The sequence below is a fragment of the Aplysia californica genome, unplaced genomic scaffold (genome assembly GCF_000002075.1).
Source record: "Aplysia californica isolate F4 #8 unplaced genomic scaffold, AplCal3.0 scaffold00085, whole genome shotgun sequence".
In the NCBI taxonomy this organism is placed as follows: Eukaryota; Metazoa; Mollusca; class Gastropoda; order Aplysiida; family Aplysiidae; genus Aplysia; species Aplysia californica.
The window spans coordinates 1,071,240-1,086,248 of record NW_004797355.1 but is presented as its reverse complement, the minus strand read 5'-3'; the positions used below and the strand labels follow the sequence as shown (position 1 = coordinate 1,086,248).

General features: G+C 39.6%; 1 protein-coding gene across 2 annotated transcripts in view; it reads right to left on the bottom strand.

The window, feature by feature from the left end:
• Positions 1–7,835: 7,835 nt before the first annotated feature.
• Positions 7,836–15,009, bottom strand: part of LOC101857320 (mitochondria-eating protein) — a 33,427-nt gene continuing 26,253 nt past the window's right edge. For both annotated transcript variants that reach the window (XM_005094576.3, XM_013080426.2), the window contains 5 exons: positions 14,536–14,694; positions 13,073–13,248; positions 12,497–12,623; positions 11,080–11,246; positions 7,836–10,105 (listed from right to left, as the gene is read on the bottom strand). In XM_005094576.3, coding sequence (XP_005094633.1) covers positions 11,088–11,246; positions 12,497–12,623; positions 13,073–13,248; positions 14,536–14,694 — 621 coding nt within the window. In that variant the 3' untranslated portion in view covers positions 7,836–10,105; positions 11,080–11,087. The remainder of the gene's footprint in view (positions 10,106–11,079; positions 11,247–12,496; positions 12,624–13,072; positions 13,249–14,535; positions 14,695–15,009) is intronic.

Below are 15,009 nucleotides of genomic sequence, written 5' to 3'. Positions count from 1 at the left end.
GGGGGTAAGGGAGGCTTTTTTTTAGTTCTTTGATAAAGTAGGTGGGTGGGGCTATTACCCAAGCTTATCAGTGTGCCATATTCTCCAAGACAAGTTCTATTTCTTTGAGATCAGTGCTGTGACAAGTAAACGGAGGGAGAGGAGGGTGGGAGAAGATGGGAGTCACAGGTGTTTAGTTGTTGCTGTTGTTGGTGTTGGTGGGTGGTGGTGGTGGTATTTGTGGTGTTGGTGGTGTTATTGTTGTTGTTGAGTTTGTTTGTTTGTTTGTTGTTTGATTGTTTGTTTATTTTTTGTTGCTGTTGGGTACTATTGCTTTTATGATCGCGATATGTATCACTCAGATTCTAAAACACTGTCCTCTTAGGTGCAAAGGGTTACGAAATTTACCCGCAAGTGAGAAGTTCGGGGTTTGAACCTGTATCACGTCCTAGAAAATTACTGTTTTTCCTATCCCATCGAGGAATCCTTTCCCCTATACCCGGTGCCCTGGGGGTGGAATCAAACTTTGCTCTGTCTCATTGGTCTTGACCCCGCGGTTTTATGCAACAACAAAAATTATCTGAAATTATGCAAACTGCGCCACAAAAAAAATGTGAAATTATGCGATTCTGTTAATTTTAACAAAGAACGATAAAGGAAAATAATCAGAAATTATGCAAGAAATCATCTAATTTTTGTTAAATTATGCGGGGTGCATAAAACCGCGGGGACAGAATATTCTATGGAAAGAAAAGTCACAAACAAGACCTTTCATCAGAGAAAACAGTGTCGTCTGTTTGGGCACTTTTTTGATGTCCCACGCAGGAGACCCAAGTTCGATCTCCGAGTAGGGGCAATTTTTTTGTTCGAGTATCTCGCGGTCTTTCTGCTGGGATGATGTATACCTTTCAGTCAGCCTGGGTTGGTCTTGACAGGTATTAGTATGGTCTGAAGCCTGCCTCCTTAATGATTTTAATTTTGTCGATGGGGATGCAAAAACATCTACTTATTTTTTTTTATGTAAAACTTTCTCGACACTCAATACAAACAAACAAATGTGAGGTGTGCTGACAAAATGAGTTTCTTCTCGGATTTCCGCCTTATGGAAATTGATGCATCAACTTGATAGGTGAAGTTTGTACAATTTGTGAGCATGGAATAGTAAAAGACACAGTAAACTTGAACAAAATGGCATCAGTTGAAAATTTATAAACCTGACCCCAGTGTCGATTTTCAGCCGATATCTCCATTTCAGCACATCAAACAAATGTCTCGTGACCTGTCTGCGGAGAGTAGGGGCCAGTCATTTTACTTGTATTCTATGTTGTTTCAGTTTTGTAAGAGCTGTAGTGTGGTCTTTGTTTGTTTGTATGCATGTGAGTGTATATGTGTGTGTTTGTGTGTGTGTGTATGTGTGTGTGTTTATATATGTTGTTTATTTGTTTGAGTGCTTATTGTTTGTTTGTGTGTGTTTATATCTGTGGGGGGGGGTTGTTTGTTTGTTTGTTTTTAAGTGATGCTCTTTAAATGTCTCAGATTCTTTACGATTCACACTTATGTAAAGCCTAATATTTTGAATAATTGCACAATGGACATAATGATGAAAGATGATGAGTAATATGGTGAGTATCTTATTTATTATTGCTCGATGTGCTTTGAAAGAGTGGATAAATGTGTTGGTGCTAACAAATTTTTATTCCGATTATGCTTTTTGAATACATAATTATCATTGTATTTTGGAATAGAAAATGATATACGAACCTTTATCTACCCCTGATAGAACCGGATATTTGGTTGTCCGACACCCTCCTACGCATTCGTTAAACCCATACCATACCTTTTGTCTGTTTCATCACCCAAGCCGATGGGTATGGGTGGTTGGTGGTTGCTCTAGTGTGGTTTGCTCTTTCTTTCCTATCAATCAAACCTCAATCGTCTTTATCTCTCCTTCTTCTCTTCCTTCGAACGCTACTCTCTAGTCATCATCCAGTGCCACATCTACGACAGACTTTGGCGATCATGGTTCTCCGTTCATTCCTTTGCTCGGATGCTCTCAAAAAAGCTACGTTTCCATTATCTTTACTCTCTAGTAACACCTCTAATTCTGATCTTCTTATACCTCCACTCACTGATATGACCTATATGTGTGTTGCAAGTGCCGGAAAACTTACTAAGTGGGTGGTTGGCGGATGCTCTGGTGTGGTTTGCTCCTTCTTTCCTACAAACATCTGCTGTCATCCTGATCTCTCCTCCTTTTTGTGTTTGTTCCTCTCTTCTTGTAACACCTCTAATCTACGGCACTTATTTGACCGTATTGTGTTGCAAGTGCCGAAAAACGCTTACTTAAACAAAACTTTCTAGTACTAAAACGAAAAAAAACAACCGAAAAGTAAACTAATGGCTTCAGCAAGTCAACCTCACAAAGAAGTCACATTTAGGTCCGATTTGACATTGTCCTTATGCATCATGTACACACTAAAAGTATGGGTTCGTATTTCATCCCCTGCTCCTTCTGTCTATCCATAACAAAATTATACAAAATGTATAACTCTGAGTCATCTGTCCATCCATACAAAAGTATAACTCTGGGCCATCAGTTTATCCTTATACAAAATGTATTACTCTGGGCCATCTGTCTATCAATCCATACAAAAGGTATAACGCTGAGCCATCTGTCCTTCCATAGTATACAAAATGTATAACTCTGAGTCATCTGTCCATCCATACAAAAGTATAACTCTAGGCCATCAGTCTATCCTTATACAAAATGTATAAATCTATCTGTCCATCCATATACAAAAGGTATAACTCTGGGCCATCTGTCTACCAATCCATACAAAATGTATAACGCTGAGCCATCTGTCCTTCCATAGTATACAAAATGTATAACTCTGAGGGTAAAATAGTAACAGTTGTTTCACAGATCCCAGGGCCAGAAGGTTCTATCTCACGGTCCCGTCTATGTAGCTCTATCAATCCTCGCATTGTCTATTCGGAGACGACCCCAACGGAAATAGACCAATGAAAATGCTTTGTGCCTCTAGACCAAGTAAAACAAATCTACCCCCCCCCCCCCTGTTTTAACCCATAATTTGATATTTTGCTTTTAAGTTTGAAATTTTCTTGAAAATAATTGATTAGCAAATATTTTAGTGGCTATAAGTGTGATCTGCAGCAAATAATACGCAGTTTGACCCCCCCCCCCCCCCCCCCACCAAAGCAGTGCATCTGTGTGCGGGAGTACGTCTCTGAATAGTTCCTGGGTGCTCGCCGGGGACGTCTCCGAATAGTGTGTGCCATCAATCCTCAGTTATTCCACTCTGACATTCCACAGGGAGAAGACTATATAACTTTCTGCCATTCGCCTTAGTCAAAAATGGCTCATTCTGTATTACGAATATATGTATTGTATGTGTGTGTACATATGTGTGTGTGTGAGAGAGAGGGAGAGAGAGCTCAGAGAGAGAGGGAGAGAGAGAGAGAGAGAGAGAGAGAGAGAGAGAGAGAGAGAGAGAGAGAGAGAGAGAGAGAGAGAGCGTGTGTGTGTGTGTGTGTTTGTGTGTGCGATCAAAAAGATATAATGTAAACACATACACATCTATGGGTACAGAGACATAGAGGGGTAAAATAAATTATATTGAAGTGTTTGTGGGTATTTTTGTACACCTACACAAACACACACAAGCACACACGAACAAACAAACACACACACACACACATACACGCATTTGTGCGTATGCGTGTGAGTGCCAGTATAATAGTCTTATGTTTAGCATTTAACTGTTCTAAAATTTGTGACTAAAAATGATATCATTGTATTCTTTTTCTTTTTGGTCCAAGTTTATTGTTCTCACTACTAGGCTTTTTAAAAAATTAACTTTTAACTCTTAATCTTAGTACATGGAAGGCTGGAGTCAATTTTGTCATCCACGCTTCCAGCATCAAAAACATCCTTATAAAAGCTCCTATCCTATTTAACTTATTATAGTATCAAATAAACGCTAAACTGATAAGAAAAGAATGACCCAAGCAGTAAACATCATCATCATCATTGTCTTCCTCAGCCTGCAGCAGGGTATAGGCCACGGGCTATACGTACTTATACTATCTCTGACCGTCTAGGCCACGGGCAAACATTCTCCACCTTTCTCTATCCTGGGCTAATCTCTCGATGTTATGCAATATCTTCCCACTTTTCTGTACATCAATTTCTTCTCCTGGTTCTACGCCGTCTTCCCCTTTGTCTTTTTTTTTACCCTGTGGATTCCAACATAACAATTTCTTAAGCAGTAAACATACAGTTATAGAAACGATGAGTTTGCTCAGGTTTAATGGGTTTTTTGTTCTGACCGTAAACTGTCACGGTAGTCACCGTATTGTACCGTGTGTGTGTATACTAACATTACATAAACCACCGAGTGATGCTGAGAGCTGGATGGACTGGCAGGCCATGTACCAAGAGATAAAGTACGAGCTAGCCTACCATCATAAGACTGCTGACTACTTTGTTATAATTTCTCCTGTTGCATACATTATTGTCTTGTATCCTGTTACAGGAAAACTGGTTGAAGTTGAAGAAGAAAATAAAAATGTAATTATTACTTGATCAAAATAGTTTGTTGTTTTTTTTCTGTATGAGTGAATGAGAATTGTTTTTTGTTTTGTTTTGTTTTTTGGGGGTTTTTTTGTTGGGGTTGTTTTTTTTTGGTATGCAGGTGATTTTATTAAGCTCCCATTAACAAGATTCTAGACCGTTTAGGAAGCGGACTTCCAGCCATGCCTGTATCATCCTGACCAACTCGGGCTGAGAGGGATACGTACAAGGAGTTTAGAACTTTTAATCTCCTTGGATACGTACAATGTCCCAGCACAAAGACAGAGATACAAATCACTACCTCAGAATTACACAGTTCTATCTGCTCAGTACCTAGTTTTGAGAAATTTTACACTAAAGATTTTTAGTTTCACAACATGCCATGCTTTCTTCAAAGTAATTTTTGGAATATCTTGAAAACGACTCCAAATAATCTTACGATTTTGATCGAGCAGATGGAGCATTTGGTTTCTGACCTTATGGTATTAGTAACTCAAAATGGCAAAAAAATGTAAGATATTTGTAATTCTAATTTAAGGTAGTGAAATGTACTCGATAAATATTCCTTCCCACTCGGAAACTGAACTTGGGTCCCCTGCATGCAACAGAGAGGTGTTTAACTGCTACACCAGGGACAAAGAGATGTATGACACTACCCCATTCTAGCTTCAGACGTGTAGGGGGCCTGTCGGTGTCAAGTCAGGCTGTGTGGGGTATGCCCAAGGAAAATACATTTATTTATGTTGTGTCGTGGAAAAATCAAGCACTCGTCAAAATAATTATATTGAAGATATGTGTCACGGCGAAATGGAATCAGGCTTGTCAACTTTGGGGCATGTGGAGTTATTGGTATCATCTTGAAGGTTATTTATATGTCTTGCTTTCGATGAAAAAAATATCCATTTACCTTCAATAGAGGTCGAGATATTTCTATTGAAGGAGGTAGGGTCGCCTGGTTTCAGAGGTAAAATTAGTGAGAAAATGGCCGCTAAACTTGAGTTATTTCCTTAGCTTGAGAGTCCGCGGAAACTGAAAATTTACATCTTTCATGCCTTTAATCAATGTTTTTCCATAAAATCAATACTTAAAAGTGTTTTTGAATGGTCATAAATCTACAAGGAATTGGGCCACACACAAAAAATTCGAAAAAACGTCCAAACTGGCCGAAAATGCCGATTTCTCGGATTTCATTTCTTTGACGAGCACCTGATTTCACAACGCTACATTACATATGTATTTTTCTTTGCTCCTTGGGCAATTTTTATCAACTAATAATTTATTTTTTTTACATTTTTTTTGGATGAATATCTTTTATATCCATTTAAAAAACACATTGCTGTGTGGATCTTACTGATAAACGTTGATCAAAGGCATAAAAAATTTCAATTTTCAGGTTCCAAGGACTCTCAAGCATTGAAAATCACAAAACTTTGGCAGCCATTTTCTCGATAAATTTACATCTGAAACCAGGCGACCCCCACCACCTTTATTTGCAAATAGCTCGACTTGTATTCTAGATAAATGGATTTTTTTTTTCATCCGAATAAAGACAAGTGAACAAGTTTTAAGTTGATACCAATAACTCTACATGCCCAAAAATTGACGAGAGCCTGATTCCATCACGCTGCCTCATATATTTTTTTTAACCAAAAGCAAGATAAATAAACAGGTTTTCTTTAAGATGATACCAACAACTCCAAATGCCCAAAAATTGCAAGCGCCCGATTCCACGGCGTTGTCATGCAAGCTGTTCAAAAGTACAGTGCCCAGAAAGAAAAACATTTTTAGGCAAGAAAAAAAAATGTCATTCTAATAACAAATGTACAAACAATTGTACAAACAAATGTACCTACATTATGTATTTTTTTCTGGTCTTTCCCCCCCCCCCCCCCCCCCCCCCCAACATGTAGAATTTGAATTGCAACAAAATATTTCTTGATCACATGCAACCAATACCACAGATTAAGAAACTGTAATCTAATTTTTTTTAAATTTTTTTTTTTTGGGGGGGGGTTGTAGGCCTACCTCTGAGTGGCTGGCTGATATATATATATATATATATGTATATAGGTATATACATGTATATATATTTATATCTATAACTACATTCACAGACAAACATGTACAGAAATCACTGAATTACAAGAATTTCCTCCGATGATTTTCAATGACTTTAATGCAAGTGGTATAAAAGTAAAACATACCTGTAAATCTAAGTACTAGAAACTACGAGTCCAAGATAAATCAGTTCTGGACGGTATGAATAAAGTATGATGTGCATGGGATGATTTCCATTCCATATATTATAACAAACGGTTGCATATAACAAAACTCTCCATCTAACAACAGACTGTCTTGCACAATTAATTTTTGTATCAATCTTTAAAGCTTCTCACTTAAAGCAATGACGGGGGTCATGTTACAGGCTAGAATATTCTGAAAAGGTGCCTCTTTGTCTCCATAAATTATAAATAGTTGGAATTGCTGATCACAGCCTTCAGCGTACATATTACTATTCCTTAAATATATAACTGTAAAAAAAAACATCACAGACAAATTGTGCAAATAGAGAAAAAAAATTTTTGATTCACAAGAAAACACTGACAGCATAATATAATTATCACCAATACCAAACTCAATCTGGGACGGAGAGTAAGGTAAAAAAAAACAACTGAGTAAATATCAAGAGCACTCAAAAAGACGACGTATCACAGCTTGTTGGCTTGCATGCAGTAACGGCACGAGATTTTACGCTACACAAGAACAAGTACACTGGAGAACGAACTTTACAGGAAAGAAAGCCAATCCTGAAGTTTCCATAAAGGAACTTTAAAGAAAAAAACCCAGAAGCGTCATTATTTCTAAAATGTGATACATCTGTAAACTTACTTCTTCAGAATGTTACGCAAACTTAACTTAAGGGGGATGGGGGGGGGGGGGGAGTAAAGAAATAAGAAAAGGGAAAAAAATACGGAATAGATTGTAGCGTAGTGGAATGAATGCATAAAACGGGTAGAAAAGAGCTATACACAAAAAATTGTCGAGTTTTTTCCTTCTGTCAAAAAAAACGTACATGATGTTCATGGGGAGACAGGTCCGGTGAGGTAACAGGAAAAACAACAACATCGGGATAATTGACCATATCAACAAAACAGATGTACACTGAGAACGTCCATTTGAGCACGGACAGGGACTGATAACGCAATACGCAGTAGTATAAGGAAGGGCAAAAACTTTCAAAAGAATTATTTTTTTTACACAAGTAAGCGCAGAAACCTTTTCAAAGAAACGATTTTTTTCTTAAAACACCAAAACCCTTATTAGAAAACTAACGGGATGAAAGGTAGCATTTTCAACAATATCAAACACCTTCGTCAAGTCTTCGCATAAAGACTGATTTGAACATAGTGTCTAACTTTTATGGAATAATTTCATATCAACGCTCAAATTTCTGTTTTCAGCACATAGATAAATGACCACATTTTCAAATGGGGTACAATCTTTAAAGAAAAGTGCGGACACCAAATTCACCTAAAAATACACCCACTATCTTGACTTTCATTCTAGTAACGCTGATCAAACCCCTTTGCAGGAATTTTTCGCACTCAGTCACGACGCGTCGCAATGTCACACGATAAAAATAGTACCTCTGTGGAATATCTACATAACCTTTTCCGATTGTGTTCTTATAGCAGTGTGAAAAAATCATCATCAACAGGTACATTACGACCAGTGTAAACTGGTCTTGCCTCGTACAAGTTTTGCAAAAACCGAGTAAGATAAATAGCTGTGCATTTATTTACGACAAGGGGAAAGATTTACAACCATTGTCATACCCATACCGAAAAAAAAATTTCTAGCTCATGTACTGTTTGAGGTCAAACATAGCGGGTGCAGATATATAGGGTGCTGGGTCATGGTCTCAAGTGGGCTGATGGCGGGCCCACGGTGGGCTGATGGCGGGCCCATATTGGCCTGGTGCGGGCAGATGGTGGGCCCACGATGGGCTGATGACAGGCCGATGATGGGCTGATTGCGGACCCACAGTGGCCCAGAGGCGGGCCCATGCTGGGACAGTGGGCCAATTGCAAGAGAGAAGTTTAAAACAATGACCTAAGATGAGAAGAGAACGGATGCTCGATGAGATGGGGAAATATCCAGCCGAGTGGAAAGGCCCACGACACTATCTACTACACCGACAGCTATGGTTAATGGTGCTCTCAGTGTCCATGTGACTGATTCTGGCGCTAACGATAACATAGTCATTTTCCTTTTCTCGAACGCGTTGCGTTCACTTCCTTGAACTCGTTCATTGTTCATAGTGAGCACCTACAAGGCAAACAGTAGAGAGATCTGAGCTTACTTCTTCTATCCCCTGTGCAGGTTCCATCTGAGCTGCAACATTCATGTCTTTTCACTGCTCTTTACAGACTTACGAAGCACACAAGCTTTCGATTTTCATCCCAAGGGTCACATTAGCACATTTATAGAAAAATGTTTTCAATCATTGGAATGAAAAAAACGAAACAAAAAACTAATATAATACAAAACTTTCGCAATTAAGTTTGGCAAGTCTGATAAAAATCATAAATATATCATTACAGTGCTGAAAATTCTCTAACATAATTCTGAACAAAAACAATGTGTACAAAGTAACTACAAGTTAAAAATCAAATTCCTAGCGCCTTCAAAAAAACCCTCAGAATCACAGCTCACCCGGCAGAGGTCAGGTGAGAGGAGAGAAGAGTTCAAAGGTCACTAGTATCACATTATCTGGGGCTCAGTACATCAGCAACAAGTCGAGGCTAGTTGAGTCATACGTAACTCAACGCAGTAACAATAGCTGTATGTCGCTAAATCAAGTAGCAAAAAAGCTCACGTTCTCACACGCAGTGAAGACAACGCAACGAAAACCAGGATCAAAACACACATCCAATGAAATAATGCTTAATTAATCTGTAAATAAATATAAATAGAAAGTACCAGGAAAATAAATAGTCGGAAGTATAGGATGTAACTATCTAGTCATCTTGTATAAGGACGAAAAAAAACAAAAAAACGATGCACAAAACGTTTGAGTAGCAAGAGATATCAGACTGGATTCTTAATCATATCAAGTGGCTGCAACGTACACTTCTTGCCGTGAAAAGGGGGGTGAAAAGAATTTTTATTTGAAAAAAAATTTGGAATGACTGACCACTCCTTTTAAAAAACTGTTGAGAAATATTGAAGGAGAAATATTCTCAATCCGTGGCACCGCCATCAACATTAGTTATCAGAAAAGAAAAGCCAAAAATCACCTCAGGGAAATCGTTGTATTAATATCGCATTAAATTGCTGCCAAGATACATTTAAAGTTTCCGTTCACAACGCATTGTGCACAAACTAGAATCTATTTCCCAGACAGTGAGGTCCTCACACACTCCAAGGTAACGATCGACTACCGGCGGCTAGCCTCCAACCTGGATCCATTCTTCCCCACACCTAGCAGTGGCTTCTTCAAAGTCTTCTGCTAGAAGGTACACACTCGGCCTGTCAAAAGAAACACAGAAAATACAGTCAAACCAGCCCTTATAACGGCCACCTGTCCAAGACAACTACTTGAACAAATTACCAATTTCCAGTCATAAACAGAATTCAATTTTATTGGGTTCTACGTTGTGTACTAACGTTTTTGATGTTATACCTTGTTTTTCTCAAAACACACGTTTCCCCACTTTTTGCTCGCACCATTTTTTCTCTACCATTTTAAAAAATGTTCCAACACAGAGACTTGAAAATTGGCATGAGAAGTTAGAGAAATGGTTCGTACTTGTAGTGGGCGGGTTAGTTTTTTACATTTTGCTAGAGAATTGTTTTTTAAAAATGTTTTAAATCAAAAAATATTTTTTAAAGATCGAATTCCATATCACCAACTTGAGAACAATTTTGGATACTTTCAAAGTATAGTATCAAAAATCAAATTAGTCAACTGCAAGCACCTATTTATTTGTGACATTTTACAAGTTACAGAATTTTTAAAAGTTAAAAACTGTAGAAAAGGTGGAGAAAAAAAATTTCTATCCAATTTTCAAGATGGCCACCGTTTCCATGGCAACGGCTTGTGTATTCGAGTGTGTCAACAGTTGAACATGAATCTTTTGTCTCGTACTTACTGAATGTGACAAAAGTTGTTTCAGTTTGTCTTTAGTTAAAAAAGATGTCCCCTAAGTATTGAGCCCCTTTAAATCTTAAAGGATGCCATACTCACTCTGAAACCTCTGTACTCACTCACTCACTCACTCACTCACTCACTCTCTCACTCACTCACTCTCATTCACTCACTCACTCCCTCACTCACTCCCTCCCTCTCTCCCTCCCACCCACCCACTCCCTCATCCACCAACCCACTCACCCACCCACTCACTCACTTACCCACCCACTCACTCACTCACTCACACACCCACTCCCTCCCTCGCTCCCCTCCTCCCTTCCTCACTGACCCACCAATTCACTGATTCACTCACCCAGTGCTCTATGTGAAGCGTGCACGGCGTGCGGGGGACCGGGCCCTCTGTCCTGGGCTGGGGGATCGGCTGCGGAAGCGACTGGGGCTAAGGGATCGGGCGATCGGGGACAGGGCTCTGACGGGGCTGGCGGCGCGGGCGGGGCTACGGGCTCGTCGTGGGGAACCCTGGACGCCAACGGAATGGAGAGAGACACGAAGAAAAAGTTTTGTTTAGTTTTAGTAAAAGAGTTTTACGGCACTTACAACCCAATAACGTCGTATAAGTGCCGAAGATTAAAGGTGTTACAAGAGAGTGACAAACTGAAAAAAAGGGATGTTTATTTTAGTAAGAGTTTTACAGCACTTGCAACAAAATAAGGTCGTGTAAGTGCCGAAGATTAGAGGTGTTACAAGAGAGTAACAAACACAAAAAAGAAGGAGAGATGAGAACAATAGATGTTTGATAGGAAAGAAGGAGCAAACCACACCAGAGCACCTGCCAACCACCCACCAAAAAGTTTTGTGTGAGCTTTGTCTGATTAGAGAGAAGCAAATCACTTCAATGAGTGTCATTTAGAGCTGGGAAAAAGGATAAGATAGACAGACAGAAACAACCAGGATAAACAAGGATAAACAGACAGAAACAACCAGGATAAACAAGGATAGACAGACAGAAACAACCAGGATAAACAAGGATAGACAGACAGAAACAACCGGGATAAACAAGGATAGACAGACAGAAACAACCGGGATAAACAAGGATAGACAGACAGAAACAACCGGGATAAACAAGGATAGACAGACAGAAACAACCGGGATAAACAAGGATAGACAGACAGAAACAACCAGGATAAACAAGGATAGACAGACAAACAACAGGGGGAACGCAAAGAAGAACAGACCTACTGGTGGTGTCCTCCAACCATCCACATTTTGTATTCACAAAAAAGGCCTAAAAAGGGACAATTCTGGGTAAGCAAAGGCCTAGCAACTTTGAAGTATTAGTGAGGATTTAGTGACAAGAATTAGAGAAATTGGGGAAACACAGACGATATGGGAGAAAAAAACTCTGTTTTGAGAAGAAAAAAAAACTGACAGTAACAGTTTGGACAATTTTATTAAAATCATGACTACAAACTCTAAAATACTGAACTCTAAAATACTGAACTCTAAAATACTGAACTCTAAAATACTGAACTCTAAAATACTGAACTCTAAAATACTGAGGGTTAAAAAAAAAAGTAATAATTTTCTGATTTTGGGTTTTACTGAAATTTTTCAGGAATCAAAAACCTAGTGAAAGTCAAACTGGCTCTAGCCCCAGAAAGCTACGGTCAGAAGTTTTGAAAGTCATGACAAAACAAAGACCTGTAACATTATAAGATATATTATGACACGATAGGGTTACATAACGGCAAGTGAAAAACAGCACAAACCAAGGAAGCTCCTCTCTTGGTGAGGGCCTCGCCTTTGACCAGGACTCGAACCCCTTGCACCAGACACGGCCAGATGTGGTGGTTGACCAGCGGTGCGGTGTACTCCGAGTCGTAGCTGCGGCGGTATCTGGGAGAAATAAGTGACAAGAACAAAAGAGTCACTTTTTGTGCGCAAATAAAAAGTGACAACACAACTAAAAAGTGACAAGAAAGAGGGAGAGAGTGACAGAGTGACAGAGAGAGAGGAAGAGAGAGGTAGAGAGGGAGAAAGAGAGAGAGAAGAAAGGGGGGGGGGGGCGAAAGGATCTGGATTGAAACTATGTTCTTTGTACTAACTTGTAAAGTGCATAGAGCACTTTCTCAGAGAAAATGCACAACATAAAAGTAATTTATTCTCATAATTATTAACAGTAGTGAAAAGTTTTTGCAAGATCCTAATTTTGATGGATCTGCCAACATCTTTCAGAACCAAAATAATGTTTCAGAGGGTTTGAACCATAAACCTACCAAAAAAACAAGTTTAAAAGGGTTTTTGCTCCACTTTTCCCAACACCCTTTCCCAACAAAACGACTTACTTGGTGTCATCAAAAAGCTCAGCGTCTGTTGCCACGGCGATGTCAAGTGGGTGTGCCAGGGCACTCATTTGCCATGCCAGTTTGACCGCCTCCCGGATGAATGGCTGGCAGACGGCGTAGCTCGTGTCGGGGGGCAGGAAGATCTTTGGGTTACGGTTCAGACCACGGATCACATCCTGAGAGAGAGAGAGAAGAAGGAAGGTATTGACAGAGTCGTTAGATGGGTGTTCGACTGAGTGCGCCTGTGTGTGTATGTGTGTGCGTGAGAGGGTAGGGGGGTTGTGTGTGTGTGTGTGGGTAGGTGTGTGTGTATGTGAGTGAGGGTATGCGTGTGTATGTGTGTGAGGATATATGTGTGTGTGTCTGTGAGAGTGTGTATGTGTGTATAAACATTTCAGCTAGGCTGTTTAGAACTGGGGAAAAAGCAAGACAGTCAAACTGACAGAAAGAACAGAGGGAAGAGAAAGGAGTAAGACCTACCAGTGGCATTCTCTAAACTGACAGTGCAGACTTTGTCTCTGCTTTTCATCATACAATTTCAATTCATTACATTTTAAAAAGTTAATAACCATAAGGCTTCTTAACTTTTCATGGAAATTTCTGTAATCAACTTCCTTAAGTTAAACACTTCATCATCAGCTGACTGCAGGAAAAAGGCTTTACAATAGATCAAACATCCAGTTATCCTCCAAACTTATTTTCACCTGTGCTTTAAACAAAGACCTTCTGGTCTGTACTTGGAGACAATATCAGGGACTGGGAATTCAGGATGAAGATCGCATTGAGATACACAGAGCTTGGATTTAAGAAAAGAATAAAGTATAGATTTCCAGACAGTACAACAAGTTCACTGAGCAAATGAGGCCATCAAAAAACTCAAAAAAGACACCAGCCAGAAACTTTCAGTCCCTAAATTCACCTCACTCAAGTCAGTTTCCCCCCTCCTAATTAAACATGTATATATTTAATATACAAGGGAGTTCACTTGTGGGTGGTTGGCGGGTGCTCTGGTGTGGTTTGCTTCTTCTCTCCTATGAAAAATCTATCTTCCTTATCTCCCCTTCTTCTTTTTTATGTTTGTTACTCTCTTGTAACACCTTTAATCTTCTAGCACTCATATGACCTTATGCAGTTGCGAGTGCCGTAAAACCTCTACTAAAACTAAAACAGGAGTTCATTTAAAGCAAAAAACTGCTGGACAGCTGGAGTTTTTACTTTAAAGAGGTTGCTTATATAGTCCACACAAAAATCAGGAGTTATACTTTCTTTCAATTTACGGCTGTTCTTGGAATTTATCACGTTCGATTTGAGAGGCCTCCACCATAATTTGTTTCCTGCCCCTTCTATAACCACTTATTTTTAGACATATCATCAACATGCTACGATACTGTCAAGGAGAGTGTGAAACATGTACAGAGACAAGCTAGCAGTGACCGTGTGACCATGTGTCGTATGAGCCTCACCGAGACCATCCCCGGCAGGTCGTAGAGGTCAATGTTGCGGTTGATGTAGTCCTGCACAGCCTCCTCCAGGGTATCTGGCCCGTAGTGAGTCTTTGCCAGGTTGGCTCGCGTCTTCATCTTGAAGCTGCGGAACTCCACTTTGGCAGTGTTGAAGGCTTCCTGTTACCATGAAAAGAGTTGAAAAGTATAATTTTAAATGTTGATGGTTTCACCGACACCCAAAAGGGTATAAGAGGAAGGTAAAAGTAAAAGTAAGTGTTTTTACACCCCCATTGACACAACTTAGATCATTTAGGAGGCAAGCTTCTGGCCCTGTTTGTCAGGGCTAAGCCATGCTGAAAGGGATACCACATCCAAGCAGAAAGACCAAGATACTCAATAAAATGTTCTCCCCATTCCAAAATCAAAGTCAGGTCCCCTGTGCGGAACAAAATTGAACATCAAAGAGTCGCATGGTTCTGTCACCGGATGAGA